The sequence below is a fragment of the Hakea prostrata genome, chromosome 4 (genome assembly GCF_041222555.1).
Source record: "Hakea prostrata isolate BN-2017 chromosome 4, UWA_Hpros_2, whole genome shotgun sequence".
NCBI classification, from domain to species: domain Eukaryota; kingdom Viridiplantae; phylum Streptophyta; class Magnoliopsida; order Proteales; family Proteaceae; genus Hakea; species Hakea prostrata.
The window spans coordinates 12,164,674-12,188,130 of NC_142603.1; the positions used below are offsets into that span (position 1 = coordinate 12,164,674).

The 23,457-nt window shown below is 35.6% G+C and overlaps 1 protein-coding gene, 1 non-coding gene and 2 pseudogenes across 3 annotated transcripts; all 4 read left to right on the top strand.

The window, feature by feature from the left end:
• The first annotated feature begins 1,134 nt into the window (after window positions 1–1,134).
• Window positions 1,135–1,809, top strand: LOC149017937 (LOB domain-containing protein 25 pseudogene; annotated as a pseudogene).
• A 3,326-nt stretch (window positions 1,810–5,135) lies between these two features.
• On the top strand, window positions 5,136–5,987 carry LOC149017938 (protein LATERAL ORGAN BOUNDARIES pseudogene; annotated as a pseudogene).
• A 4,938-nt stretch (window positions 5,988–10,925) lies between these two features.
• Window positions 10,926–20,283, top strand: EMB1427 (Spc97 / Spc98 family of spindle pole body (SBP) component). 2 transcript variants are annotated; one of them, XM_089152260.1, is made up of 19 exons: window positions 10,926–11,041; window positions 11,163–11,266; window positions 12,391–12,507; window positions 13,241–13,359; window positions 13,482–13,745; window positions 13,836–13,933; window positions 14,212–14,374; window positions 14,475–14,585; window positions 15,751–16,749; window positions 16,848–17,000; window positions 17,090–17,189; window positions 17,639–17,733; window positions 18,076–18,267; window positions 18,746–18,802; window positions 18,896–18,967; window positions 19,127–19,222; window positions 19,298–19,429; window positions 19,566–19,739; window positions 19,914–20,283. In XM_089152260.1, exons 3-19 carry the CDS (start codon window positions 12,486–12,488, stop codon window positions 20,079–20,081), a joined length of 3,015 nt encoding a protein of 1,004 aa, XP_089008386.1. In that variant the 5' UTR covers window positions 10,926–11,041; window positions 11,163–11,266; window positions 12,391–12,485; the 3' UTR covers window positions 20,082–20,283. The 2 variants fall into 2 exon arrangements, with proteins under 2 accessions (XP_089008386.1, XP_089008387.1); XM_089152261.1 differs by lacking the exons at window positions 19,298–19,429; window positions 19,566–19,739; window positions 19,914–20,283 and having other exon boundaries at window positions 10,926–11,266; window positions 18,896–18,971; window positions 19,127–19,161.
• A 1,360-nt stretch (window positions 20,284–21,643) lies between these two features.
• On the top strand, window positions 21,644–21,717 carry TRNAI-AAU (transfer RNA isoleucine (anticodon AAU)). Its single transcript has one exon. It is a non-coding gene; the product is annotated as a tRNA-Ile (tRNA).
• Window positions 21,718–23,457: the final 1,740 nt, after the last annotated feature.

The window sequence follows — 23,457 nt, forward strand, 5'->3', positions numbered from 1 at the left end:
AACAAATATCTGTTACTTGATATAACAAATCTATATGTTTTTCGGTTTCGAAACCAAAAATATGAGACTTCGGATCTGAGGATGCCATAATAAACAAATGGACATATTTGGGGCTAGAAACTCCCAAATAATTAAATGCTAATAAAAACTCTAAATGACTTTTTCGTACCAAAAAAATGCTTCAGAAAAAAAGAAAAAAAAAAACGAGCTGCAAATTTGAGCCACAAATGGCATTGCTGCATGCTTATGCTTCTGAGTTCTGACTATATACTCCTCTGCGACTCTGAATTGCATGGTCTTTTCTCTTCGGAATTTCTAAGACTATCTTCAGATTCACAGAAATATTTTTTGGTTCAAAAGAGAGGCTCTAAGAGGAGACAACGAAAATCATCTCAGAGTTTTAATTTCAAGGAGCAAGCTAGCTCTTTTAGGTATGGATCGATCTTTACTTTCTTCTTAAATGCTAATTATTTTTGTAAACATTCTTTTAACATCTACATGATTGCATAGAGATGTTAACAGGGTGAAAACAAAGCTTCAAAGTCTGATCTGATTCTTTCTAAATGAAATTTTGATTTTTCATGTATTAATTAAAAAAAAAAACTTCCCCCGATCTTATCTGATGCATTACGTTTATATCTTTCTCGTATCTCGAGTTTAGAAAAATCTGTGTTTTTTGCTTTAATCTCTTTCACTGAGATAATTCGTTTCACAAAAAATCTGAGGGAAAATAAAAATCCGTTGGCCAGTAATTTCGAAAAAAGCATCATCATCTCATCAGAATAGAATAAAACACTTTTCTTTAAGATAATAGGTTTCGATTCATTTTGTCAGTATTTAAAGGGGGTTCTATTCCTATTAAAAACATGAATACGTTGTTCTTTCTTACGACGAGTTAATCCAGACTCTTTTGAATCCCTCGACCTTAGGCCCTAGGGTTTTCTTGAACTCATATTTCATGCATTGAAATGCTTTTCTCTTAGATCACTTTGTTTAAATCGGTTTAAGCTGGGAAATCATAAGATTCTGAAAACAATTAGCCATGCTTGTCTAATTCCTTTTGCTAATTTATCTATGTTGTTGGTGTGCAAACTTGAAATGCTGTGTTTGAATTTGAAAAGTGTGCGAAGAGAAATGGCGTCCTCATCCAATTCTCCATGCGCGGCATGCAAGCTTCTTCGCCGGAAATGTACCCAAGAATGCGTGTTTGCACCATATTTTCCACCTGATCAGCCAACAAAGTTTGCTAATGTGCACAAGGTTTTTGGTGCAAGCAACATTTCAAAGATCCTCACAGATTTACCTCCTTCCCATAGAGAAGAAGCAGTGAATTCCCTAGCCTATGAAGCAGAATTTAGGCTTAGAGATCCAGTTTATGGCTGTGTGGGTCTAGTTTCAATGCTACAGCAGAAGCTGAGACAAATGCAGAATGATCTCATCACTGCCAAGACTGAACTTGTTAATTATGTTGGCCCATCAGCAATTCCTCTTAGCCATCAACAAGCACACCATCAGCACATGTATCAACACCCATACCAGAACATTTCATCTGCAATGGGACCTTATGGAATGTCTCCAGAAGCCCAAGCACAGGCCCAACTCTTAATGCGGGAGCAACAGCAGATGGTGGAGGCACATCTGTGGCAGCAGCAGCAGCAACAACAACAGCAACATGAGATTGCAAGGTTCAACTTTGATAAAGCTGCTGAGGAAGATGGTGTTGAATTTAATCAGTTGAGTGCAGAGATTCCATTGGACAATCCCTTTCAGGTTCAACCACCACAACAAGAGCATTCACATCAGCAGTAAGAGAGATTTGAATGAGGCTAACAATAGGGCTCATCTGTCTTCTTAAATATGGTTTTGCTAAACCCAGGAATAATAGAATGATTACATCCATGGTTGTGATATTTGTCATGTAGTCTCCGTAGTATGACATTGTATTTTCTTTTTGAAATCTTCTTCGGAGAGTTTCAAAATCTGTTTGAAATATATGGTCACAGGATGATCAACGGATTGAACTTTTATAATCAATCCAATTCAATAAAGGAATGAAACCCTAGAATTCCTAGCGCACCACACATTTTATTTTTTGGAACATTCCTGTAGGTGGGACTCTTACCTCTTTTACTTAAAAATAAAAAATAAAAATAAGAGTTAGGTGTTTTTCTTTTCAAGTTAACCAGCAAAACTTTTCTTGAAAGTAACTCGGACTCATAGGCTCAGAAGAGGGGAAGGTGGGGAGCAGGAATGCGTGCGCTGATAAACTTAACACCTCTTTTGTCTTGATGTCTTTGTATAAGAGGTTGCCATCATTATACCAGAAGTCTTAGGGCTATGATAATCGTGTGATCATTTGACAATTAGACATTTTATGAAATAATAAATGATTTTCTTTTATGACCAAGACATTCGGATCATCTCACACGTACTTTAACTAATCTTCCGAAGTGAGTGAATTGAATTCACAAGGTCGTTAAGAAAATTAAAGCCGAGGTCACTCAAGCAACTGTATGCAACTCAATTAATCCTTGAAAAGCTTATTAAGGCAAGTTTGCCATTAGTGGGTAGCTTGCTTTTTTTTTTCTTTCTTTCTTTTTTTAAGTCAAGATTAGACATCTCTTATTGAAGAGGTCTCATGTTCGAGTCTCTCAATAGTATATGTAATAGTTCTCAATCCCCATTCCATATTATAAAAAAAAACTACCAATTCTAAAACATAAAAAATAAAATATAAATGCAACCTCAGATGTGTACTCTTGATCAGGGGCAGAGCTAGGATTGAACATTGGGGGGCCGAATATATGTGGGCCAATGCACGACCCACTATAGGTCCTATCTTAGAATCTTTTATTATATTTTGAACATTGGGGGGCCGAATATATGTGGGCCAATGCGCGACCCACTATAGGTTCCATCTTAGAATCTTTTATTATATTTTGACGTGAGATCCACAACAAAAATTTAGGTAAATTAATAAGAGGACTAAAATATAGATAACACAATTATAAGTAAACTATAAAAAAAATATATTAAAAAAAATAGGGGCTAAAATTCTGGGAGAATTTTTTTTTTATAAATCACGAAAGAAAAAAGGCGAAAAAGAAATTGTGGGAGAAATTATAAGAAAAAATATAGATTTGAAGTCTATTAACTAAATATGGGATGAACACTTAATTTATCATAAATTAATTAAAAAATCAATGGCATAAATTTAAACATCCAACTAATAAACTTAAATTTTAAATTGCTATTAGTAGGATTTGAGAAAGTTTAGAGATTCAAAAATAAAATTAAATGATTACGAAGAAGAACGAAATAGAAAAATAATTAAAAAAATTATGCTTTATGAGAAGAATACTAGAAAAATCATGAGCGTGAGAGAGAGGAATAATTTGAAAAAAAGAGAGAGTGAATACCTGATAACTGTGGAGAAAATTTAGGAAAATTCCAATATTTGCTAACTGCTTCAATACGAATAAAAGAAGAGATTCATTGGAGAATAAATAAAAATGAAAATATGAGAGATTATATAGGGAGAAATTCATGGATCGTGAGTTAGTTTTTAATTATAATTTAACCTTTTATTCCTTAAAACTAGTGTTTTAATGATAACCATTAAATAATTATTAAGAATGACATTTGTATTCATCATCTTTATGGTAAATTTTTATTTTTAATTTTTGAAGGGGCCAAATGGTGGTATTTCACATATAAAGTGAGAGAAATAAAGAAAAATAATAGGGATGTTTAGGGCGCGTTTGATAACGTTCTTAACAAACGTTTCTGGCGTTTTCTATTCTTTGAGAAAGGAAGAACGAGTTAGAAGCGTTTGATAAAACGGTTCGTTCTTCTGTTCTTTAAGAACGGACTAGTCAGAAAAGTGTTCTAAATAACGTTTTTTACAGAACATAAAAAAGATATTTTTACCGAAGAACAGAAACGGAAGTGATAAAATTGGTTCAAATTGAAGCCTTAGAACAAGTTTATCAAACATCAAATTATTTTTCAACCCAAAAAAAAAAAACACTATCATATTCTATTTAGTGTTTTAAAAATATTTTCAAAACAGATTTTTCAAATGCCCATTTTCAAGTAAAGAATGGTCTTTTAGCACAGAAACATTAAAAAACGGTTTTGCATAAAAAACTGGTTTCTCAGAACAGAAATGTTACTAAACGCATATTTAAATTTTCAAAAAATCCGGGCACTGCAGTCTTGATTTCTTTTCTTTTCTTTTTTTGGTAAATCAATCTTGATTCCTTACTAATGAAATTCTTTTTATTTATAAAATGAAAAACGTAAATATGATCATAAATATACAAAGATTATAATCGGATGGTCTATGTAATTTATTGAATGTGTTGTGGGAACTTCAATACTTATCTGCAATTCAAGTCAAATTGCTAAATTATAAAAGAAATAGGTTATGTTTTACTTCAGCTCTTCAAGCCGCACTAAAGCTTATACAAAGTAAATCTTGAGGATCCAATCAAGGTAATATTATTTTTTCCTGACTAATCAATCTGTCATTCCTTCTTTCTATCTCTGTAAATGATTATTTTTTGCTGTTGTTGCTGCTCTTCGTTTTTCCAGTGCAGTAGAGATATTACTGCTTGTGGGTAAGAGATGCATCGCCTTTTGTTTATCTTCTTTTTTCTTCTTTTACTGTTAATGGCGAAATGATTTCCTTAGAGAGTCAAAATCCTTTAGAATTTAGATACATAGGATATCAGCCATCTATGCTTGCATACTGTGAATCTTTATAAAGGATTAATCAAATGCAACAGTCATGATCTTGCAATCTAATACAATACTCCAAATTCTTAGAGAATATAGATCCAAGATTCAATCTAATACAACCATTCATGATCTTTATACGAATAAATCAAATGCATGCATATGAAGGCCTTTTATTCCACAACAACAAAAAAAACCTAAATGCTGTAATTAAAAGGAAAAAAGCAAATTAAGAGAGAATCAAACAGAAATTGGAAACTTTTGGGATAAAAGAAAACTCTGATATAAAATTTTCCACCTACTTAGGCTTCATTGATTGCAAAATTTTATGTAGTTGAATATGTTATGTTATACAAATGAAGTGAAAGTTGAATATGTTATAACAGTGTAGTGAAATGGCGTCTTCGTCAAATTCTCCTTGTGCAGCATGCAAGTTCCTTAGGCGAAAGTGCACACAAGAATGTGTGTTTGCACCATATTTTCCACCCGATCAACCAATGAAATTCGCAAATGTGCACAAGGTTTTTGGTGCAAGCAATGTGTCTAAGATTCTAACTGATATACCTGTTGCACTGAGAGAAGAAGCAGTAGGTTCCCTAGCCTACGAGGCAGAAAGTAGGCTTAAAGATCCTGTGTATGGCTGTGTGAGTATTGTAGCATACCTACAACAAGAGCTGAAGCAACTCCAGACTCAACTATTAACTTCCAGGACAGAACTCATGAACCGCTTTGGCTCATCATCATCATCGGTGGTTCCTCTCAATAGTCAACCACTGCACCATCAGAACATGTACCCATATCCATACCAGAATCCTTTGAACATACCACTATATGGAATGTCTTCGACAGAAATAGTTTTGCCACCAGAAGCATTAGCACATGCCCAGCAGCAACAACAAATAATAGAGTCACAAAATCTAGCCAAAGCTGTAGCTGCTAGACAACAACAACACGAGATGATGAGGCTCTACGAGGAGCAACAACAGCAGCAGGTTCAACAACATGAGCTTGTCAAGATAAATAATGGCTTTGATAGGGCTCTTGAGGCAACTGAGGCAAATGGTGTTGAATTTAATCAGCTAAGAGGGGCTATCTCTTCTTCAATACCTTTAGTTCCAGTTGACAATCTGTTTCAAGTCCAACACCCACCACAACAAGAGCATCTGCATCAGCAACAACAATATCAACACTTGCAGCAAAGTGGTTTGAATGATGAGGTAATTAACAGCCTCCATCCATCTTCTTAATTATGGTTTCTTGGTCTTTACTTAGCACTGATTTTTCGGGAGGGTGGTCATTTTTCAGTGTCTAATCCAGGGTGGAGCCAGGATTCAATATAACGAGAATGGAAGTCCAAATTGGGGAAGCACTAATACTTTTTCGCCACACATATTGTGTGAGCCCCTTATAAGACCCATTAGGATCCCACTTATAAATTATTTTATTATATTAAGGATTAGACCCACATATATTTTGTAGAGCCCACATATATTTGACAAAATTAGGTAAATTATTGATAATGGTACATTTTTTCAACAAGATATAGGTAAATTAAAGCATCCGAACAAAAATAAATATATATGACTTTAACCCTAAAAAGTTCAATGCAAACCAAAGGTTTTTTTTAAATAAGAGATGCAAACCAATGGTAATTAGTTACCTTACTAACTATTGCCATTTTATTCACAATATAAAATCAAATAACAAAAAATTGCAAAAGAAATAAAAAATATATATATAAAATATAAAATCAAATAAAGAATAACAAACAAATGAGAAAAAAAGAAATAATAAATAAATTGAGAAACAGAAAGAGTACCTAATTGTAGAGAATATTTTTTCCCAAATTTTCCTTAACCCACCCTTATAGAAAGGGAATAATAAATAAAAAGAAAGAAATAAACGGAAGAGAATAAATAGGAAGAAAAGAGGAGAGATGAGAGAATAAATAGGGATTGAAAAGAGTCGGTTTCTAATTAGAATTACATTTTGAATATCTAATAAGATTTTTTTCCAAAATTTTCCATTAATCCGTTTATAGAAAGAGAAGAGAATAAATAGGAAGAAAAGATGTGAGAGACAAGAGATGGAGAATAAATAGGGATTGAAGAGTTAGTTTTTCACTAGGGATGACATTTATACTCATTATTTTACCTTTAAAATTTATTTTCAATATTGAGGGGGCCAAATAGTGATATTTTACATGTGAGAAGAGAAAAAAATGGAAAAATGAAAAAAATTAACATAAAAATAACAATATTAAAGGAATTCAAATAAATTTTGAAAAATCTGGCTCCACCACTGGTCTAATCATTTGTAATACATTGATGACATTGTAATCAAGACCTACTGCTTAGAGCTACCTGACACAATGCTATAGATTTTTCGCTCAAACACATCATGGCTCCATATTTTTTTTCTTTTGCTTTCAACTGTATCAGCTGCTTTTAGTATTTCTATGCCACTGCACAATATTCCTTTGCTTAAAACTGTATATGATGTTTCTCAATATACCAATGCTATCTCACATCATAAGTGGTATATATATACACATAGTTGTATATATTCACCCCAGAGAGATTCAAAGGCTCTACTTAAGTGTGTATGTCCATCTTGAAAACCACATACTTCAAATACTAACAAGCAAGCATCTATAACACAACAAAATACTTTCCACCCTAAATTACCAAGACTTGGTCTTCACTGATTAGCTAGAATTTATCTAGGAGACACATGCCTACCTACAGTGACAATACAGTGAAAGCACACTAAGGTAGGTCAATGGTAGTAATCAAACCCAAGGTTTAAAGTATCAGTATCGAGTATCGTATTGGTTAAGTGATTTTAAGAGACGTATCGTCTTGTATCGAGTATTGTATCGCTCTAGCTAATATATTTTAGTGTAATTCAATGGAGATACGTATCGAGATGTATCGTATCGGTTGAGTCAAATATAGATACGTATCGACTAGTATCGTATGGTATCATGGGATACTTTAAACCTTGATCAAACCTATCTAGCATATACAATTAACGTGCCAAGAGATAAAAGAAAGCTCACAGCATGCATTGTCTCTAACCACTAGGATTTTTGAAATGAGATGAGATGACTAGTAATCCACTTGAATCTTCCAATTTTAGGTGTTCCTTTGTAGTGTAGGAAACATAAAATTTAATCCTACAGCTTTTCAGCCATTGTCATTTTTTCTGTTCTCAATCTCCTTCTTTTCAAATGTTTTCACCAACACCTTGTGTGTATACTATAACAAGAGTTCACTTCTTGGCACATTTGCTTCCTCGTCCTCTTCTTTCCTTCTTGTTTCTTTCTTTTCTTCTTTTCTTTTGAACTCCACTTTTGTACAGTAGTCTTTGCAAATTTGGGTACAATATATTTTAACATTTTGACAGCTTTAATGAAGAGATGTAGATAGAAGAAAGTAAATGGAGATGAATTCAAGTGCCCACAGAAAAAATGCAAGAAGGGGGTTTTCTCAATTTCTGCACCGAAACTTAAATGCATCACTCAAAGCTTTCATGGAGCAGAACCACCATTCGGGCACTTCAAGATGTTATCAAATATTCAAGAAAATGAAAGGTGATTTATTAATGCATTTCAAAAAGTGTTGGAAGCTTCTTCAACTCAAGAAACTTGTAATTTTTAATGATAACCCCTCTATTTTCTCACATTGTTTGTTGGGATAATTATATTACAAATTCTTTAAAATACAAAAAATGAAATTACAACACAATTGAAAGATGAAAATCCTTAACTAATTCGGAAAGCTTGATGTTGCAAAAGAACGAACCACCGATCAATGAGGTTGAGTCACACCTTGAGTGTTGTCTTTAAGGTAATTGATGCACCCTACTACTAAGGGTTCTTCACACCACCACCTCCAAGATAAAGCAACATCCAACTAGAAGATGAGGTAGTTCTTCTAGTCCCTTCAAAGAGCCAAAAGCTAGAGCACAACACTTAGACAACTCAAGAAAAAAAACTAACTTTGTAACACAAAATAATGTGAGTGAGGAGTGTTTCTATTTTCACACCATATGCAAGGAAGGGTTGGGTTTATATAGACCCAAACCACACCTCCTCACAAGGGGAGAATCAATTCTCCACTAATGGAGAATCAATGGTTTATCCCTCCTCCACTAATGTGAATAAACCCCTTTGACCTAACCTCCCCACTACTTGGGGAAGTAACTCTCATATTCACTTCTTTGGAATGAATAGGAGTTAACCCATTCAAAGACCTTAACCCCCACTCATGGTAATGGCCATGAATGGTCATGAAGTTGAAATGAGAAATGAAGGTCAAGAGTTAGAACTTGAGTAATTCCACCATTCAAGTAAGCCCACCTCATCACCATGATCAAGACCTTTAAGACCCATGAACAATGTCATGAAGAGCCTCATAACCAAAGTCATGAAGGGCCTCCTTTACTCATGGTGCCTCATTACCACCCTTACCTCATGGGTCCCATACACTAACAAAATAAATAAATAAAAGAAATACAAAAACTAATTTTGAAACTTAATATATAAATAATATAGATTAATTATAAAAAAACCTAACATTGTTCAAAATTTGCATCTTAAAATCTGAGTTAATTTTCATGACGAAGATACACCCATCATCTTCTCCTACCATTTTTCAAATACATTTATTCTTCTAGTAATTCTGTGGTCTTCTAATTCTCCCTTTCTTTTTGGCTTGCTGCTCTCTAATGTATCCTAAAATCTGATTTGTACGTTTTGTTACAGGATGATCAGTGGATTGATTTTTTTAATGAGCCACAAAGAAAAGGAAGACTGGAAGATTAAACTGAAATATGAAAACTCAGATTCCCCTTAATAAAATGATGGCAATCCAATTTTTCTGGGCTTTGCGATTGCTGCTACTTGGCAATCGTGTAAACAACTTGCTATAGCTTGTGAGCATGGACTACTATCAAGTTGATTTGATTATTTCATTATACTCTCTTCTCTTCTTCGTGAGTTTCATGTGCCTATTTCTGTTCTACAACACTGTGATCAAGGTTCAAGATTTTGGTTCATCTTGAGGTTGTACCCACCTGGAGACTTTCAAAATCTTGTTGAAATCTGTATAAATTTTGTCAGGTTTCGGTGGTATGTTTCAGTGATTGTTATGCATTTTATGGATCTGATTTTTTGGCACAACCTAAAATATTAACTCACAAAAGCCTTATGAATTTGCACTCCTGTTTGTGTCTATACTGTTAAATCTATGTATTCGATTTGTGCTAGTGAATTCAGGTAGCTTGAACCTTAATGTAAACCTATAAGCACTGCGAGGAAAAATACCTTCTGTCATCCTCCTCACCAGAGTGAGTTAGTCCTCCCCAGCGGAATGTTATTGCAGTATCTGGCCTTTTCTCCTCTGTTAGCCATGAGAGGTGAGCCTCCCCTCTCGCCTTCCACATTCTCCTCCTCTCTCACCGTCATTCTCCCCCCGGCCAACCCACTGTGCTCCACTGGTTTTGGATCTAGAAGAAGAGGATCGTTTAGATCAACATATAGACCTGGTTCTAATGGGTAAAATCCTAGAGGGTAGACCTTTTCATCTCCAGGCCGTCACTATGGACTCATTAAAGGCTTGCACCTCCTTCATGGTGTTCACACGACACAGGTGTTGATGGGAGAACTTACAAGAAATTGGGCCTAAAACGGCACTTTGGGTAAGGATATAGCGGAGTTCTTTTTGTATACTTAGCAAACTAAGCAACCATGACTTTCTCTTCGGCTCCTAATTGCAGAAGAGTGTTTCTTTCCCTCTCAATTGTTTGTTTTTAATAAATTCAATTCTTAATTGAGATTTCTTTTTAAAAAAAGGCGGGATTTGGAAATTAATTTTAGAAGCAAAAAAATGTATTTAAATTTTGGGTAATTTTCATTTGGACCTTAAGGTTTGGTCTGGTCACGTTTGGTCCAATTTAAGTTTTCTTTTGCAAATGGTCCAATTTAAGTTTTTTTTTGCAAATGGCTCCTTTTAACTGAAACTATTAGTTTAATAATTTTTGCGACAAAAATACGATTGTTTTCTTTTTCGATTAATTTGTTTTAGGTTTTTTTTTTTTTAATAAGTTTTTTTTTTTTTATAAGATTTTCTTTTGTTTTTTAGAAACAGACTGCCCTAATAACAGGGAGCGTCGATAGCTAATAACGCCTTTGGCGCTTTTTCGTTTTTTCCTTTTCACACAACACGTAAACATTTGATATGCAATTTCAAATTCGTTTTCTATTTGGGAAGTTAATTTCATCAAATGTCCTTTTCTGGTAATTTGTTCACCTAATTTCTCGATTGAATCGGTTATGCTATTTTCAAATTCTTCTGTTTTCGTTTTCCCTCTCACCTGAATCTGTGTTCCTCGTGGTTTGCATTCACATCGGGTCTTAGAGCGACAAAGTAAATTGCAGTCTTTACTTTGCGATGATTGTGAATCTGTAGTTGAAGGTGGACACGGCTTTAGAGCTCCTGCGTTACCCAGATTGCAGTTATAGGTACAGTGTCACTCTCTCCTTGGCAAACATCTTATGCAAATGCTTTCTCTATAATCTACACTTTCCCAAACACTCGAATTCGCAAAAGAGCTTTCAACTTTAACAACCCTCTTCCTTTGAATCCTAATCTCCTCAGTAACCCATCAGTATCTGCCCCTACCCTATCCACACCCTTCAACTCTAACGCCCACTCTTTCATCAAAACATCCGGCCTTGTCGCTCTTCATCTGAGAAATCATCCTGTGACCCTAATTGGCATGTCTGTAGTGTAGCTGCCCTCATCCTTTCCATGGATAGAAAACTCAGGGGACCTATTTCTAGCATAAACAAACCGTGCATCTTTGCACACACCTGTATTAACCACCAAATGCAATTCGCCCTCCCTATGCACAAACTCTTGAAGATTCTGCTTTGCCCCAACTTTTTAGCTCAAGTCATGAACCAGGGAAAGCTTCAACTTTTGGTTGTGTAAGAATACCCTACAACTTCCTTATCAGACCCAGCTCTCGTGGATACTTCTAGTTTGACTTGTCCAAGAGTACATCCCTTACTGTATGGCTACAGTTCTCGTATCCCTTGCTGGAAACTTTGGCGTTTTGTATTGTACGATTCTTTCTATTGTAACTGATATTAATTGCTCAAACGTCTAGTGTTGATCCCATAAGCAAAAATGTGGAGTTATAAGTTGAATTTCTCAGAACTAATTGAGAGGACTATGATATAGAAGTTACATGCTACGTGTTGAGCTCGAATTTATTCAAGCCGTCTCTGTTTCAAGTAAAGTGAAATGTAGGGAAGTTTAATTATACTTAAAACAAGAAAGGGAACTACTGTATGTCGTAATTGCATGTTCAAATCATAGGATTAAAATAAAATTCTACTGGCAGATTTAACAAGTCTTTTCATTAGTTACATATTATTGACAATTATTGGAAAATCTTTTACCCAAAAAAAAAAAAGATTGGAAGTTCAATTTAATTTATTATTTTAATTTCATTTCCCTCCCGTTCACTATGGATCCAATCAGATGGAACCTTATTGTCATTGCATATTTTATCGTTACTGAATTTTCTGATGTCAATTTACATAATTATGGACTTAAGCTTGTCATGTTTCCATTGCAGGCAGATGAATTCCAATTTTCACATTGATTGCAGCTGTTGTCAATGGGGTTTCCTTCCATGAAGCACAGACCCTTACAAGCTTACATAGTATTTTAATGGGAAATCCCATTTACAATGGTACTACCAAACTAGTAATCATTTATCTCTGGTAGCTCACTTTGAATTTGATAAACACTGTGGTACTTGTCTCTGAGTAAGGCTTTTACTACGTTATAGCTTTAAAGCAAGCCTTAGAGCTCATGCTTCAGGATTTGTTGGACCCGATCAAGGTTTGGTATGTTTGTTCATGTCGTATGGAATATCCTCTTCAGTTATAAACTAGAAGTGTTTCATAGTTGATTTAATTGGTAAATGAGCACATCTCATGGAAATTTTCAGTGGCACTTTTTTGAATGCTTCTATGAGTAAGTGGCTTTCGTAAGACACACGTAGAGCATTAACAATGCAATTGTATAATTCTCCATTGGCAACGGTATTATAGGCTTCATTTTGGGGTTCTACTTGAGATTCATCAGAGTTTATAATACTCTGGTTTTTAGTTGAGTGGTTGATAACTTGAGACTTAGCATGATGTATTAGTACAAAGCAGTAACTTCAATTCTCAGGATAAGCTTTAGAAAATTGACACAAAAGTTTATTATGGTTGTCCACCATCAAAAAACACAATGAAAAGCAAAAGGAAAAGGCTAGGGGCTTGGAACAGTATCTTGGTGTTGTACTAGCTTTTTTTAAATAATTTTGGACGGAATGAGCTATACTATCTTCACCCCAAAAAAAAAATGAGCTATACTAAGTGCAAGGCCATTTGGGATACCTTACTACTGTTTTTCCTCCTTGACAATGTTTGCAGCGGATAGATTTACAACAGGAAGTGCAAAAAGTTTAGTCAGCAGGCTACATAGCATTTTCTCAGATGACCTTCCCTTGGCAGCGCCAGCTGCTAATTTTAAGGCCAATGAGCTTGACCTGGTATACTAGTATTTTGATTCTTGTAACTTATGTATATTTGGATCCAGATCTGTAACATGCAAACACTGCATGGTCCTACATATGCTCATCTTAATCATGCCTTTTCTTTTTTCCAAATATAGGTTAGGGGTGTCTTGCAAATGCTACAAGGACTCTCCAGTTCTGTGTTTTTTTGGGATGATGGAGGGCAAACTTTTTATGCCAAAAAGGAGATTTATGTGACTCATCTTTCTCAGACAAGTCTGAGGGCCATTCTCAACCAGTTTATTTATGGTGCGACATGCTTCCAGCTGGTTGAAATTTTCATCAAAAAGGTGGAGAGATCTTCCATGCAATCACCTCCTACCTTGAAGGCATTTGCAAGTTCTGTGTCCTCATGGCTTAAGGTGTCTACATCTCTGATTTTTTTGATTGTCATTTTCTGTTATTCATTTTTTATAATGTAGGGAAGACTGACTACCTGTGTTGTGGAACAGAGATTGCATGACGCTGCTTTAAGGGAGGAGACGAGAATAGCAGAGGCTGATGCTAAAACCACTCCAACCCTCCTCGGATTAGTAAATTCCTTATCAAGGTGTTGCCACTGACTTTGACCAAGTTAGCTGAAAATTACTATGATTGGCACTAAGGAATTTGTGGGACCAGTATATTAGGAACTACAATCAGTCAGACACTTGGATTTTCCGTCTAGAGAACCTCTTGCTCTCATGGCCAAAATATAATTTTCTGAAGCTGCTGCATCCTAATTCCTTTTACCACTCTGTAGCGAACTGAGTTGTGTATGATTCATTCTACATCATCGATGTGCCATACGATGTATTTTTAACTAAGCTAATGAGATATATTCCACAGCCTTTGCTCAAGTGCTGAATATCTACTCCAAGTAGTGCGTGGAGCGGTACCCACTGTTTACCTTGAGGCTGGATCTTCTTTTCCTGCTGGTGAATTAGCAGTTCATATCCTCGATCACCTTTACAAGAAGTTAAATGAAGTTTGCCTCATGCAAGGTGGCGAGGTTGTGGAGTTTTTCAACCGTGCTTTGTGCTCTAAATTCATCTGCTATGATTATCTTATGCTATAAGATCCTTATTGGAATACATTTTTCCCAATTTCAGGAAGAATTGTACCAGATGCTCTTGTATATATTTGTTGGGAGTTTAGTGCCATACATTGAGGGGCTTGATTCCTGGCTTTATGATGGAACTCTTGATGATCCATTTGAGGAGGTAATTACGTTTTGGTGTTTTATATGTCGTCCTAAACTTGAGGTTGACCATTTATTGGGCTAAACATGTTAAAATGTGGAGATTATGGGTTGTTGCTATCCATCTCTTGGTATGCAACTTTGGTAGGTGATGGCTTCACATGAAGTTAATGTTGAGACTTAAACAGTTAAAATCGTAATCTGACCCAAATCGTGCACAGTTGGTTGACTAAACACCACTTTAGTGTAATTTGTGTAGAGTAGCTAAACATGGGTTACATTCTGTTATGAGTTGGAAACCGTATGCGGAGCAAGAACTAAAAGGAAACCCTATCCCTATGGAAGGGGATTTTTTTTTTATGGGGAACTATCTTTAGCCTAATCAACCGAGCCATGACAGCAAGCATAATAGAATACTTGGCAGGGAAGCTGTATTATTTCAATATTTTTCAGTTATTCAACATCTCAGAAATGAAGCTTGTAGGCTTTTTTTTTTTTTTTTGGTATCTTTGGTGTTGATTTTTTATTCTGATATTGATTTTAGTCTAATTGTTTTTATTAGTGATCTTTACAAATTTAATATGTCTATTTTTAGGATGAGAACCAAAACCCCTTCTCTTTTCCTTTGTTCTAGAGACCAGGTGGAACTGCTTGGTTCATGTTTAAAAATATATAATTATATATAACATGTTCCTACCAAGTTCTAAAATGCTATAGAGAAATTGTATTGCTGTTCCTGAAGTTTAGAGAGGATTAGTTCAGTTGACTAATTTGATGTTTGGTGTACATGGTGTTATGTTAAATTTGAATAATTTGCAAACGTCTAAATTAATTAGATTATGGAATTCAAATTTCTAAATGCTAGACTGGCATTGCTAAATGTCATAAAGAGAGGATCAGAGGAATGTGAATTAACAATTGAACTGTTGGACCAGTACTTGTGTGACTGCATTGGAAAAAATTGTCTCGACTTAATTATGCAGATATCATTGCTTGAAAATTATTAGTTGAATCCGTTGCTTTATTTATTATGACAAATGTTCTCTGCTGTTGTGTTTGTGTCTTTCTGGAGTTGAAATCCGGCTGTTACAATTTGCTAAATTGGCATTCAGTATGCCTAGTTTCCGATACTTTAAGCCATGACCTTAAGCTTCTTTCTGTTGTTGCTGTTTCACTTGTTATTGTAGTTGTTTTTTTATGCCAATGAGACAATATCAATTGATGAGGCTGCATTCTGGGAAAAGAGCTACTTATTGAGATCATTACAAAACCAAAAGTTGGATCCTGGGCTTCCTTCTGCTTCTTGTGCCAGTGATAGTGACAAGAAAGAAAGGGCTGACCGAGAATCAATCTTGCAATCCAGCTTAGTAAAAGGGACCTCTCAGAGTGGAGCAGGCCTTGAAGTCTGTCCTATGTTCATCAGAGACATAGCCAAAGCTATTGTATCCGCAGGGAAATCACTACAGCTAATCCGGCATATTCCTGGGGAATGTAAAAGGACATCTGATTGTCAATATGGTTATGAAAGACATGTCAGTGGGAACGACTTAAGTGCGATACTTTGTCGGAAGAGCATCGGGGGATTAACCTTGTCAGAAGTCTTCAGCCTATCCTTGGTGGGTCTCATAGGTGATCGTGATCACATTTCTATGTATTTAAAGCAGGATAGTCCATGGAACCCCACATTTACCCATTTGCTTGAGACTTGTACAAGGAAACAGAAGCTAGAAGAAGGGAATGATGCAACTTCTTTAGCTTCTGCTTTCTCGGAGAAGATATGGTTCAAGTTCTTAAATGATAGAATGTCAAAGAAAAAGGAGACCTCTTCAGAATCTCATGAAGTGAAGGATAAAGATAGCGTTTATAGTTTTTTGAATGATTCATCTTTCCTTCAGTCATTCTGTCCTGAAAATCCTGTTATCACTGTATGCCAAACACCGCTGCTCGAAAACAGTGAAAAGTGGAATATGTTGAACTTAGGTAGAAATTGTCACCTCCCTCCTTTAAATGATGAGAATTTACGAGAAGCTATTTTTGGTGTAAAAGATGAAACACACTGTGCAGTCAGAGGGACAGACTTTGCTTTTGGTTTTCAATATGGGGAATCTGAGTATACTCATTTGGAGGGTGACATGAAGACATTAAGGGAATTGTACTGCTTCCCAACCATTCTACCTTCTTTTCAGGTACATTCTGTTACCTGATTATCAATATTTAGTATAGTTTTTGCTGTTATCGATTCATCTAGAAACTCTTATGAAACTAATTCATTATTCTGTTTTAGGAAAACTTGCGTATTTCAGAGGTCTTACCTTTTCAAAGAAACAGCACGTTGATCTCAAGAGTTCTTAACTGGGTTGAAAGTTTTGAACCGAAGGCCACTCCACTTCCTCTTGTTATTATGCAGGAATGCCTTGTTGTCTACATCAAGAAACAGGTAGGCAGCTCAATCTGGTTTTAAAAAAAATTCTAAATACGATGCTAGAGCTTTCAATTCACTGGTTTCTATATTGATCTTTGTGCCAGGTGGATTACATTGGCAGACATATCTTGTTAAAGTTGATGAATGGTTGGAGACTGATGGATGAGCTAGGAGTATTGCGTGCTATATACTTATTGGGTTCAGGTACTATGTAGTTATGTTACATCCTATAGAGATTGGTCTATCTGATTGACCGATAGGAAAAAGGCTATCTATGTGGCAACAATTTAGTGTACTTCTTGGGTCTTCCTACACAGAATACTTGTTTTTGTGCTGTTGAAGCAAGAGTTGATTAGTTTTTACTGTACAATAGATACATAGGGCAAAGTTTGGATTGGTGATGCATATTAGAGTTAAACTCAACCTGTCAAAAAAGAAAGATAAAGTTCAATTGTATGACCTGATTGACCTCACGTGTCAGTAATCTCCCTTGTATTTTTCATCTGTTGATTTATTTCATTTGAATATTTATGTATTTTCAAATATTAGGGCCGTGCATGAAATCATTCCTACATTGGCCATACAGGTAGCATGCCACTTGTTATTGTGATGCTAACTTCACTCTTTTTGGTCTGTGTGCTGTTATATGTTAGGTGACCTGCTGCAGCAGTTTCTGGTGGTTCTTTTTGAGAAGTTAGACAAGGGAGAATCCTGGGATGATGATTTTGAATTGAATACAATACTACAGGTGCAGCTAATCATGTTCAGTAAAAAATGATCTAATAAGTTATAGACATGTGTCTAGCATAACTACTGGCAGTGTACTGGTACAGTATGCATGCAGGGTAGTAGCACTCACTATTAGGATCTGTTTCCTAGGGTGGAACAACAGCAAATGCTGACCAGCTGAGTGGTTTCCTGTTGCATTCTCAATTGATTGATATATTCTTAGCATAAATGCCCATCTGAATTGACATGCCCCTCCCCTCTATTTGATGAAGTTGACTGAAGAATCCCCCATACACAAATACCTTCCTCTTCTTTTAACTCTTAAGGTTTCTGTTAATTGGAGACTGCTTGTTGACTGCAGGAATCCATTCGAAATTCTGCTGATGGAATGCTTCTTGGTGCACCAGATTTGTTGGAAGTGTCAATCACGAAACAGCATGTTTCCAGTGGTGATGCTCAACATAATGTAGCCAACCTTGTCTCGACTCCTCATAAAGGGCGCAACCACTTTTTTGGGGTTGATGCCTTAGATTCTTTAAAATTCACATACAAGGTAGTTATTCTGGTATAACGATGCTTTCTACCTGTTTAATTTATAAATTGGTGCATGGATTCATTGCTGACAGTGCCGGAATGACTTCTAACTCTGTGACAATGACCACTGCATGGCAGCTTAGTTACTGCTATTTAAGTAGATGTGTCATTCATGTGATCATCAGCATATGTCAATATAATGCTTTGGAAACTGTTTGAAGTTCAATGTACTGTTCTACTATCTGAAGAACAACTGACTCTTAAAAAAACTTTATACATTGTGGACCGTGCAGTTGATAGGTTATTAAATATAACTTGTAGGCTATTCATGGAATTTCCATCTGTTTGATACTTAGAATCAACAGTCCACTAGGAAGTAACTGCTTCTGGCACTGTAGGTTCTGGACATCTTTTTCTTTTTCTTTTTCTCTTTATATGTATATTTATTTATTTTATTTTTTTTTCTTTGTATAATAAGCTTTTGTTGCATGTAACAGGTCTCTTGGCCGCTTGAACTTATTGCTAATAATGAGGCAATTAAGAAATATAACCAGGTACAGCCTTTTCATTAGCTTTCTTCACCTGAATTAATTGATAATCATCTACTATCTTGATTTATTATCTGATCTGATCATGTTGGTTCTAAGGTGATGGGTTTCTTATTGAAAGTAAAGCGTGCAAAATTTGTTCTTGACAAAACTCGAAGATGGATGTGGAAGGTAGGTCAGTTCTTGAAGTCTTTTGCACTGTTCTACTTGTTATGATAATTAAAAAATGGATGAACTCACATATAAATTATGGCTACCGGAATTCTGTATAACTGTCCCATTTCTTATGGGATGATAGTTTTTGTGGTATCTGTTGATTCCTCCTGTCAGGGTAGAAGCACTGCAATCAATCATAAGCATCACTGGTTAGTGGAGCAGAAACTCCTTCATTTCGTGGATGCTTTTCACCAATATGTCATGGACAGGGTACAATCTTGACATATTGTATAGTTTCTCATGATGGAATTTCACTCTTTATTCTGACGAGGATTTGCTAAGCAGGTCTTTCATGGTGCATGGCATGAACTCTGTGAGGGTATGGCATCAGCTGGTTCTCTTGATGAAGTCATTGATGTACATGAAGGCTACCTCTTATCCATCCAGCGGCAGTGCTTTGTGGTTCCAGATAAACTGGTACAGTACTGTCTCAAGTTTGTGGTAGGGTTTGTTTGAAATTTATTTACATTCCTTGGTCTCCACAGAGCTAGGGATCTCACCATGAAAGAAATGTGTTATGCTTTATTCTGATAATCTGTTATGGAATCCACAGTGGGCATTAATTGCAAGCCGAATCAAGAATATCCTTGGGTTAGCTCTAGACTTCTACTCCGTCCAGCAGACTTTAAGTAGTGGTGGAGGTGCCCTTGCAATCAGGGCTAGATGTGAAATGGAAGTGGATCGGATTGAGAAACAGTTTGATGACTGTGTTGCTTTTCTTCTGAGGGTAATCTTCTTTCTGTCTCAGTTTATATGCTTGGTTGTCTCTGTGACTCAAGTGACAAACTCCACAGATGCTCATTCTACATATCTTCTGCTTGCATGAACATAGTGGTTTCACTGATAGTTTTACTAGCAAATGATACCACACAAAGCTGATTCTTTCCTCATATTTGTATAGGTCTTGTCCTTTAAACTCAACGTGGGGCACTTTCCTCATTTGGCAGATCTGGTTACGAGAATCAACTATAACTACTACTACATGTCTGATAGTGGTAACTTGCTAACTGTCCCTGGTTCTGAAAGTGGAGTTTCTAAGCTGGGTAAAGGGCTCTCTGGTCAGTTCTGATAGATAATGGTAAGATCAGTGTAACTCTTCCCACCGAGTCAGTTAGTGCAGTTATTGCTTCTGGAAAGAATGGCCAGCCTGTCAAGTATGGTCCATGAAAGCATATGTATTTCTTGATATATGTTTCTTTGAGTTGTACAGAATTTAGAAATGGCTTTTCCTACTAGTGTTTTTATTGTGACAACAAAGAGAACGTCCCCCCCCCCCCTTCTTTTTTTTTCTTCTTCTTTCTCCCTTTTCTCTCTTTTCCTTCCCTCTATCTCTCTTTTGCTATATGAACATTATGACCTGCCATTTATCTGAAATTGGGATGTAAAAAGAAATCATCTCCACCTAAACACTCATGAGATGTTCAAATTTTTGTTAAGAAAAGAAGGCAACCACTTGAGTAGCGCTTCCTACAACTTTCTTATATTAAATGTTTTACCCTAGGTCAATGATAAGTGGAAAAAAAATCTTCTGCTGTGCATAGCGACACACTTTTGTACCAAATAAAAGGCTGAGATTAAAAGTTTAATTATAAAATTTTAAAATTCTCAATAGTCTTGTATTTGTTTTGTTTTTTTAGTCAACCATTTGGTACAAAAGTGCATTGTTGTGCATAGTAAAGAGACGTGCACAATAGATGATGTTTTTCTGTGATAAATCTGTCAATCAAATTGTTCTAAATGGAATCCACCAATGAATCCAATTGTACGAAAGTTTCCCCCAAAAAAAACTGATCCTATAGTGGTAGTGTTTTGCATCCTTTCTATTCCATTCCATTCCGGGGTAGGCAATTAATACCAATCTAATAAGTAAAGTAGCCATTGTCTAACCAATTCACTCGAACACTAGACCGTTCGTGCCCGCCCATTTTGTCTTGCTTGAATGGAATGGCTCGCTGCGCCTCAACCCTCGGGTCCCCATGTCCATTAACTCTAGTCTCTAGGAAGTGGTAAGCAACTTTGTCCACTTAAGCAAGGTTTCAGTATCAAATCATTGTGGATGCAAAAAATTTCCGTTGGGAGACTCACCCACCACAGCCAGGTGTGCGACCCGGGTTGAACACCGGAATAGTCAGGGCAAAGCCTTGGAAACCGGGGTTGGCAAACCAAAAAAAAAATAAAAGAAAATTTTTAGTATAGGCAATGAAGATTTGTTGGATTTTGTAAGTCCAATTTCTAAATGAAATACATAAATCCCCTTACTCCTGATCAGTTCTCCTGATGTACTCCTAAGTCCTAATCTCTCCTGACGTTATCCGAGTGGTTAAAATGCCAGGAAGTACTTTCCAAGGTTGATAGTGATCAATATGTCATGTTTTTGTTGGTTTAAAGATTAAATATCTTAACTGAGGGATGTGACTTTTTTGGTAAAAATTCAACACTTACTCCTAAATAAGGGATTATAGTTTGAAATTTGAATTTCCTCCGGGGTAACGGCAACACTTGCCTTGGATTACGTAATATCCTCTATTCTCAATATAAAAAATCATCTATTACAAAAAATTATTTAAATATTAAACCAAAATAACAATTGATATCAATCAGTAAAGAAAATCTTTTAAAATAGAATCAACTGGCCCATTAGCTCAGTTGGTTAGAGCGTCGTGCTAATAACGCGGAGGTCGCAGGTTCGAGACCTGCATGGGCCACAATTGAATTTTTTTTTTTTCTTCTTCTATCTTTCGTTATGCTACTTTTGTTGCTTAGTTCATTAAGATCCTGATGAAATTGCGACTTTTATTGTTAGTTCATTAAGATTCTAATGAAATTGCGATCAAATAATCGATAGAAGAGTAAATGATGAAATGAAAATTTGTAATAGGGAATTATAGATATGGTAAAAATATAGTGTTTTAATTGTAAAGTTATATTTATATTCCTTAATTTGGTCCGATACCAATTCGGTACGGTTTAAGTACAAATCGACGGTGAGTACCTAAAACCTGGGTCGAGCAAGTTCTTGACTATGGTACCTTTTTGTCATGGTCTTGTAGATTGCTAGATGTGGCTGAGGAGCTAAAATAGCAAGAATACGTTGAGATCTAGTTAAAACATATGAAAGATTGTTTAGAATTGATTAGAAGTATTTAAATAGTTACAAAGCAAGGTCCTGAATATGGAGTTATTAAAAATAATTTGGAACACACTGGAATGTTCATTTCAGACATTGAAGTCTCAGTAGCAGATATATGTAGAGATGGGTGCTTGGATAGTTTGTGCAAGGCTTGAACTACACTGGTTTGGAGCTGAGTTTAGGGGTAACATATTTGTTTGTCATGGTCTCCATGTCTGTGTAATTTGCCAGGTGTAGCTGAGGGGTTGACATATTAGACATATGTTGAGATGACGAACGTAACACTTAGCATATCTGAAAACAAGTCTGTGGGTTTAGGGTTTGAAGATTGAGATTGTGGGCATGCTTGCATGCCTTGGAGTTGGGTGTTTCAAGTAGGAAGAGAAGAGAAACAAGTGTTGGAAATTGGGTTTTCTTTAAAATATGTTGCTTATGTAGTTTGAAGTTTTGGATTACACTCAAAGTGGAAGGACTGATCACTGAAGAATACTAAAGAAGAAAGAAGAATCAGAATATATCACATAATCCAAACTATGCAGGGTTTTAGGGTTTTGCTCCCCCGTTCACATACGTGCCTCCTAAGCCCTAAAATACTTGCTAAACAATTATTACAAAATTGCTCAGTTTATAATAACAAACACTGCTTAGTAAAAAGTATGGATCAACGCTCACTGTCTTCACCCCTTAATATGAAACTACAAATTCATATTCGCTCCCCACCACACAAAGAAAAAGTTAATTATATTTACACCTTTCTATTTATGAGGCCAAAAGTAAAGCTCTATGGTATATAACACTATCCTTAAAAGATGTAGTTGAGGTGCATATAAAAACGCTCATCAAACCTCAATTTTCCGACGCCCCACCCAGAAGAAGAAAAAAAAAACACTTTGAATTGTTTTGGATAACTATGAATCTTGGTCTCATCAGACCTCAATTTGTTTGGTAAGAAAAATAATTTTTTTGGTAAAATTTAGTGAGGGACTCATGTTTTGTGTAAATGAACAAATATCAGTGTGAATCTCATTATGTGCAAAAATGTGAGAAATTCTATTTTATAGAAATCCTTCTCTCTTAAATTATTTATGAATGACACCAATGGCAAAGAATCTTCTGTTTAACGCCTTGATGGAGTCCTCTTAGTTTTTTAATCTTCCATAGAATGTAGTGGAATCTAGGAGCTAAGGTGCTAGTGTACTTTGATCTCCTAGGTATTTTTTCAATGTAAAGGAAAATAAATAAATTTATTTATATTTAATTTATCAAATATTTGTAATTTTGATAATTTACACTATAAGTTTGTATCGTTATTGGA

Bases quoted from the DNA above. Each gene is read 5' to 3' on its own strand.
- EMB1427 (XM_089152260.1), top strand. From the start codon at position 12,486: ATGGGAAATCCCATTTACAATG. The intron at 14,586-15,750 runs GTAATTACGTTT...TTGTTATTGTAG, and splicing joins TTGATGATCCATTTGAGGAG to TTGTTTTTTTATGCCAATGA. The intron at 19,740-19,913 runs GTAATCTTCTTT...ATATTTGTATAG, and splicing joins GTGTTGCTTTTCTTCTGAGG to GTCTTGTCCTTTAAACTCAA.